The sequence below is a fragment of the Chelonia mydas genome, chromosome 24 (genome assembly GCF_015237465.2).
Source record: "Chelonia mydas isolate rCheMyd1 chromosome 24, rCheMyd1.pri.v2, whole genome shotgun sequence".
NCBI lineage: Eukaryota > Metazoa > Chordata > Testudines > Cheloniidae > Chelonia > Chelonia mydas.
In genome coordinates, this window is record NC_051264.2 from 605763 (window position 1) to 613658 (window position 7896).

The 7896-nt window shown below is 63.8% G+C and overlaps 1 protein-coding gene across 1 annotated transcript in view; it reads left to right on the top strand.

The window, feature by feature from the left end:
* The window catches only part of LOC119564208 (mucin-1), a 43168-nt gene extending 35533 nt beyond the window's left edge, over nt 1-7635 (top strand). The window contains exon 6 of the mRNA XM_037883446.2: nt 7487-7635. Within this exon, the coding sequence (XP_037739374.2) occupies nt 7487-7549 (63 nt within the window). The 3' untranslated portion in view covers nt 7550-7635. The remainder of the gene's footprint in view (nt 1-7486) is intronic.
* Nucleotides 7636-7896: the final 261 nt, after the last annotated feature.

Here is a 7896-nt window from a genome sequence, read left to right on the forward strand (position 1 = left end):
ATACCCCAAAGGGACACAACCACCCCCACACTCTCCGGTGACGTGACTACCCCTGGGCCTCCCAGCGAGACTGACTACCCCCGGTCCTCCTGGCGACACAACCACCCCTGGGCCTCCCGGTGACACAACCACCCCCACACTCTCCGGTGACGTGACTACCCCTGGGCCTCCCAGCGAGACGACTACCCCCGGTCCTCCTGGCGACACGACTACCCCCGGCGACACAACCACCCCTGGGCCTTCCGGTGACACAACCACCCTGGCACCCCCTGGCGACACAACCACCCCCACACTCTCCGGTGACATGACTACCCCTGGGCCTCCCACCGAGACAACTACCCCCGGTGACACAACCACCCCTGGGCCTCCTGGTGACACAACCACCCCTGGGCCTCCCGGTGACACAACCACCCCCATACCCCAAAGGGACACAACCACCCCCACACTCTCCGGTGACACAACCACCCCTGGGCCTCCCGGTGACACAACCACCCCTGGGCCTCCTGGCGACACAACCACCCTGGCACCCCCTGACGACACAACCACCCCCACACTCCCCAGTGAGACGACTACCCCTGGGCCTCCCAGCGAGACGACTACCCCCGGTGACACAACCACCCCTGGGCCTCTCGGTGACACAACCACCCCTGGGCCTCCTGGCGACACAACCACTCTGGCACCCCCTGGCGACACAACCACCCCCACACTCCCCAGTGACACGACTACCCCCGGTCCTCCCGGTGACACAACCACCCCCATACCCCAAAGGGACACAACCACCCCCACACTCTCCGGTGACACAACCACCCCTGGGCCTCCCGGTGACACAACTACCCCCATACCCCAAAGGGACACAACCACCTCCACATTCCCTGGAGAAACGACCCCCATCGGGGCCCCTGGTGACACAACCACTCGGGCACCCCCCAGCAACACAACCACCTCCAAGCCCCTCAGTACTGCCACAGTGGTTAGCCGTTTCTCTCTCTCGTTCCACATTGTGAACAAGATCTTCAACAGCTTTCTTCTCAACCCCTTCTCCAGTTACTACCAGGAGTTGGAGATCAGAATCCGGGTCATGGTGAGCACAGCAGCTCCTCCCTCCCCTCCCGGCACCCTGCCCCGGCCTGCCAGCTGGGGGTGGCTGCCAGCCCCAGGCTGGGGGCTTTGCGGGGAGCTCCATCGAGCTGCCGTGCAATGAGCCTTCGGGCCTCTGGTGGCTGCTGCCGTTCGGGCTCCACACGCAGAGACCCCATGGAGCAGGGAGGGGAGACACCCCCACCCCACCCCCACGCCCAGCCCTGGGCACCAGGCCCCTCAGCCCCAGAGTCTCCTGTCCTGGAGCAGTGAAGGGAGAGACCCTCAATCCTGTCTGGGGAGCCCCCCCCCCCCCCCCGGGACCCTGCCCTCGGCTCTGGGCCCTTCTGCCCCTCTCCAGCCAGCTGTGGGGAGACACCCCGTGCCCCTGCACCCCAGCGAAGAGCACAGAGAAGAACAAGGAAGGTTGGCGGGGCCGGGGCAGATCTGCCAAGCTGGGTGCTCCCTGCCTGCGCGAGCTGGCTGGGTGCTGGCGGTGACCCTGTTCCCCTCTGTCTGTGACAGTACATCAAGATCTATGGCTGCCAAACGTGCCGGAATGGGCAGAACTACCTGGGATTGACTGATCTGCGTTTCAGGTACAGTGTGTGCCATGGGGCTGCCCCAGCTGTGGGCAGGGGAGGGCTGGGGTGGGGGAGAAAGGTGAGGAGAGAGAGGCTAAATCTGTGAGCGTGTGACCCTGGGGGTGCCATGTCTGAGCAGCCCAGAGCTTTGGCTGCCTGAGGCCGTGCTGGGCAGGTGTGCTGCCCTGGGGGCGGAGGTGCTGGGGCAGGGGCAGATGGGGGCATAAGGAGGGACGGTTCAAGGGGGTTGTGGGTGGGGCAGCTGGTGCAGGGCCCAGTGGGTAGTATGGGGAAATTGGTGCAGGGCTAGGTGGCAGATGGGGGGCAGACAGAGGGTGTGGGGAGGCCAGTGCAGGGACAGGTGGGAATGGGGAGCCGGAGCAGGGGCAGGTGGGAATGGGGGAGCCGGAGCAGGGGCAGGTGGGAATGGGGGAGGTTGGTGCAGGGGCAGGTGGGAAGGGGGGGTTGGGGCAGGGGCAGGTGGGAATGGGGGAGCTGGTGCAGGGGCGCGGGAAGGGCCGGGGCCAGACCCAGTTAACGCCCCCTCTCCGGCACGCTCGGCAGCCAGGGCTCGGTGGTGACAGAGTCCGTCCTGCTGTACCAAGTGAGCAACACCAGCATCAGCGCCGACGACATTGAGCAGCAGCTGAGACAAAGGCTGGACGAAAATAACAGCTTTGATGGGCTCCAGCTGGACAGTATCCGCGGTGAGCAGGCTCCGGCCGGGCCCCACAGTGTGCCCACAGCCACGTGTCCGGGGGTCCCTGTCCTGGGGGCCTCAGCCCATGGCTGAGGGGGGCTGGTGTCCTTGGCCCTTGTGCAGAGCTCTGTGGAGACTGGGCTGCCCTCGGGGGCTCCTCCAGCTCCCAGCAGAGCCCCCTGGCTGGGCTGCTTTGGGGCGTGTCTGTGGAGGGTGCCTGCCCTGCCAGCCCAGCCCAGCCCAGCCTGTATCTGTCCCAGGGAGGGAGGGAGGGCTTCTGGGCCCCCTGGCAGCGCGCCCATTCAGAGCCGTCCTCGCTGACCCTGGGGCTGGGCCCCCGGCCATCAACTCAGCCTCTTCCCAGCACCCCTGGCCAGCCCCTTTCCCACAGCCCCTTTCCCTGGCTCTTCTGCCTGGCCAGCTGCGTCCCCTGGCTTGGGCCCCTCTACAGGATCCCTCCCCTACGGGTCCTCCCCAGCCCCTGACTGCTCCTACTTGTGTTTCAGCCAGTTTTATCGGGACAAGTTCGCCCACCTCGGCGCCAGCACCCCTGGTGCCCGGCTGGGGCATCGCCCTGCTGGTCCTGGTCTGCATTGGGCTGGTGCTGAGCATTCTCCTCTTCATCCTGCTGGTGAGTGCCCCCGCTGCCCATCCCTCCGGCCTCAGGCCCCTCCAGCCTCTCTCCTTCGCCCTCCCTGACCCCACTGTGATGTGTTTCCCCCCCGCACTCTTCAGGGTGCCATCTGGACCTGGGGTACCACTGAACCCGCCTGGCCCACCAGCCTGGGCTCCCTCTCACACTATGCTGCTGTGAGAATTTGCCAAGCTTTCCAAGCTTGCTCTTTCACCAGCATTCACACCGGTAGGGAACACATCCAGCTGCAGCTTCACACACAGATGCTGAGATCAGTGGGATGCTCAGCTAAAGAACTACCCAATTACTCAAGTGCATACCCCACTCTGGAGCGTAAACCCAAAATTATGCCATCTTGCACTGCAAAGAGAACTGTACAGCGTAAATTCATGAAATTTGCTCCCTCCCTCAATGTGGAGAGGAATATACACAGGTTTCTGCCCCAAGTCATGATTTCCACACACATTGGTTTTAGACAAAACAAAAACAAGTTTATTAACTACAAAAAATAGATTTTACATGATTATAAGTGATAACAAACAGATCAAAGCAGATTACCTAGTAAATAAACAATACCGCCAACTGAGCTTACCACACTAGATAGGTAGGATATGAATTAGCAAATTCTCTCCTTGGGTGATAAACAGGCTGGCCGATTCTTATGGCACAAGCTGCTTTTGCTTTGCAGCTTGAGTTTCCCAGGTTTTCATACACAGGCTAGAAATCCCTCTGTTCTGGGACCATCACTTCCCACAGTTCAGTCCTTGCCCCTCAGGTGTTTCCAGGTGTGTTGTTGCAGGGAGAGTGAGGTCCCCTCATGATGTCATTTCCCCCCATTGAAATCTTCTCCCCACTTGCTGGAAAGCTCTTTTGTTGTGACCTGGGTCAAACAGTTCCCATTGTGTGGCGCTGTCTCTGAGAGGTTTCTATTGTCCACAGTCCCTGGGGTAGCCCTGGTGCCTGTGTGTCTTTCCTCCATGAGCCGTTAACATTGTTTGGCCTTTTTACTCGTGTACCTGAAAGGCTGCTTGGGGGTGTTTTCACCCTCACAACACGTTCCAGTAACACACACTTAGCCAAACTTCATAACTTCACACACGACGACAACACACACAATCCAATGAGATGTTACTGTCGAGCAGATCAAGACTTTTAGAATGACACCTCACAAGGCACACTTTGTTCAAAACACATCCTAATTACATGACAGTGCTGAATTTTGGGGTGCCAGGGTGTCACACCCACCATCCCCTTCGCATCCCCCTCTGCTCACCAGCCTCCTCTCATCCCTCTAGATCGTCTGCTCGTACCGCAGGAGGAGCCGTGGGAAGCTGGATCTGCTCAGCTCACATACCTCGTACCAGCCCAGGAGCGAGTACCCCACCTACCACACCCACGGGCACTTCAGCGCCCCCGGCAAGAAGCAGAACCCCTACAGTGATGTAAGCAGCGGGGCCTGGTCCTGCCCTGGGGTGCCCCCTCGCCCAGCGTGTACCCCAATGCCTGTCCCCGTACACTGCCTGGGTGCACCCCTGGACGCCAGCCCCCAGTACATGGCAGCCCTGCCAGGCACCCGCTGGGGTTGGATGTCCCCCGCATTGCTCACTGAGGGAGGTTTTGGGCGGAGGAGGGGGTTGGTCAGCTCATCCCAGAAAATTTCACCAGAGAGAAGAACACAAACCCGGGGGGGCGCAGGGGGGGCTAGTGTGCGATGGTGGCATGGTGCTTCCCATGGTCCTAACTGCCCCACTCAATGCACCCCCCCCCCACAACGAGAGAGCCAAGTGGGAGGGTCAAGAGCACAGGGAGTCCCAGAGCCAGGAATGTGAGCACGGGGCCCTGCTGCACTATACAGCTCGTCGGGGGGGGGGGGGGGGCGGGGGGATGTGCTGGGGTGATGCAGTGTGGGGGGTGTTCCTGGGGTAGAGAGGGGGTTATGGGGTGTGATCCTGTGGGATTATAGGGCATGGTCTTGGTTTGGTTATGGGGTGTGGTTCCTGGGGGTGATGCAACGGGGGGGGTGTCTGGGGGATTATAGAGCGAGGTCTTGGGGGGTAGTCCTGTGGTGGGGGGGTGCATGTTCCTGGGGGGGCAGGGGATGGGTCTGACCAGAGCCAGGGGAAGTGTTGTTCTCCCCAGTCAGGTGGCTGCAGCCCAGGTCCCGTGGGGCAGCCTCTGACCTTGACCCCGGCCCCCCTCACTGAGTTAATCACTAACAGGGCAGCTCCTGGCTGATGTGAAACCAGCAGCTAATGGCTCTGCCCGCCCTGCCCCCACGGCTCTGCCCGGGTCTCTGGGGGCCACCAGTCCTGTACCTGCCAAGGCCTGTCCTGTCCTGGGCAGCACCAGCGTCCCCTGTCCCTGCCTGCCCTGGGACCAGGGCTCGGATGGTCCGTACCCCCCGCCCCATCGCTCTCCATTCCCATGGGGGCTCGGCGCGGCTCCAGCGGGACCCTCAGCAGGGCTGTTTGGGGAGAGAAAGAAGGAGCCACCGACTCCTCCGCCTCAGCCTGGGAAGAGCGTTAGGTGTGGCTGGGGGCGAGTAACCCCTGACCAGCCCCCGGCCCCGCTGGCTTCTCCGGCCCCGGCAGGTCCTGCGCCAGACAGGGCGTTTGCTGAACGCTCGGCCCTAGTTCGGCAGCAATTCACTCCGGGCCGGTCTCTGGTCAGACGAGACGGTCACCATGGGCCGGCCGGCCTGGGACAGTCCAACCTGGACTCTGTGACTCCTGCTGCTGTCTGAGGGGGACGAGCCCCCTGCCTTGCTCCAGAGGGGCAGGGGCCTGGAGTGGGGCTGGGATCAGAGGGTGCAACAGTGGATGGGGGGAGGGAGTGAGAGGCGGGTCAGAGGGTGGCTTTGGTAGTGGGGGTAGGGGCAGGGTGAGGTGATGGAGTGGAGGTGGGGTGGTGGGGCAGGGAGGGAGGGGAGTGGGGTCAGAGGATGGCACTGTGGGTAGGGAGGATGGAGTGGGGGTGAGGTTGAGGGTGGGGTAGTGGGATGGGGTGGGGTCGCAGAGCAAGATGGTGGGGCAGGCAGGCAGGGAGGGGGGTGGAGGTGGGTCGATGCCTGGCTCTGAGACAAGGCTCTCTACAAATGGCCCCCTTGGCAGTGCTGGCTGGGCCCCTTGCCCGGGGCGGCCTGGCTGGGCTCTGCCCCCTGCACCGTGCCCATGGATCCCCGGTGGCCCCGATCCTGCCCCGGGACGGGGGGTTAGTGTTGCTCTCACGCCCGGTGGGAGGCTCCCGGCTGGGGGACGCCTGCCCTGATGGACGCTGGCCAGGGACCGGGGGGCTGTCAGGGCAGTGGGTCACTCTGCTGTTCAATGGCCTCAGCCAGACCAGCCCTAGCCCCAGGCCCGGCCCAGGCCAGCCCCAGGCCCAGCGAGGGTGGCCAGGCATATCCAGTTTTATGCCTGGTTGAAAAGGGACTCTGCCGGTTCTGGTCAGCACTGCTCGCCGGTCCATTAAAGGGCAGTTGGCGGTACAGCGGGGCTGGCAGGATCCCTGCCCGGCTCCACGCAGCTCCCCGGAAGCAGAGACACACCCCTCAGCTCCTGGGCGCCTCCTCCCACGCCCCAACCCCCCTACCCCAGCCCGGAGCCCCCTCCCACACTGTGAAGCCCTCGCCTCCACCCCGCAGCCTGGAGCCCTCTCCTGCACCCCAAACCCCTCATCGCAGGCTCCACTCCAGAGTCCGCATCCCAACCCCCTACCCCAGCCCGGAGCCCCCTCCCACACTGTGAACCCCTCGCCTCCACCCCGCAGCCTGGAGCCCTCTCCTGCACCCCAAACCCTTCATCGCAGGCTCCACTCCAGAGCCCGCATCCCAACCCCCTACCCCAGCCTGGAGCCCCCTCCCACACTGTGAACCCCTCGCCTCCACCCCGCAGCCTGGAGCCCTCTCCTGCACCCCAAACCCTTCATCGCAGGCTCCACTCCAGAGCCCACATCCCAACCCCCTACCCCAGCCTGAAGCCCCCTCCCGCACCCTGAAGCCCTCATTTCTGGCCCCACCCTGGAACCGCACCCCCCAGCTGGAGCCCTCATGCCCTCTGTACCCCAACCCCCTGCCCCAGCCTGGTAAAAATAAGTGAGTGAGGGTCGGGGAGAGCGAGCGACAGAGGGGGGATGGAGTGACCGGGGACAGGGCCTCGGAGAAGGGGACTGGGCAAGGCCGTTAGCTTTTGTGTGACTAGAAAGTTGGCAACCTAGGCCCAGCACCCATCACGTGCCCCCCATGCTGCCGTGGGGCGGCGGAGCTGGCGCGGTCCCGGAGGTCTCTCCCTGCTGCCAGGGACGGGGTGGCCGGGATCGAACGGGACTGGGGTCTGTTCGCCAGGGCTCAGCCCAGTGAGCCCCTCCCCAGCCCCAGAGCCCCGGTTTCCATGCCGACAGGGGTACGTGGTGGTTGCCTGGTTGGGGGTCCTGTTGCCAGGTAACGGTGGATTGGCCCAGCCTGGCTCTAACCCCATCCCCTCTGCTTCCTCCCAGATGGCCGCTGGCAACGGCACCAACGCCTTCTACGCCAACCCTGCCACGTCACAGAATCTCTAGGGGGCCACCCCGAGGACCGGCGGGAGCAGAGCTCCCAGCATGGCCCCGTGCTTCCTGCAGCTGGACTCCAGGGTGCCGGGCAGGGCGACAAGGCAGCCCCGGGCAGGGGTTTGCTGCACAGGGGGTTGGATTCACAATTGGGGAGGGGGTGACTGCCCCCCCGACCCTGCAACCCCTGGCCCTGCGATTGGGCCACATGGGGCGAGCACTAATGGGGCAAATTCCTCTCCCGCTCCACAAGGGAGGGCAAAGGGGCTGCCCCATATATCCCCCCGCCAAGCCAACCAGCCTGGGCAGTGCAGGCAGTGGGGCAGGGACCCCCAGGGGTCACGTTGGCCTGCACCGCT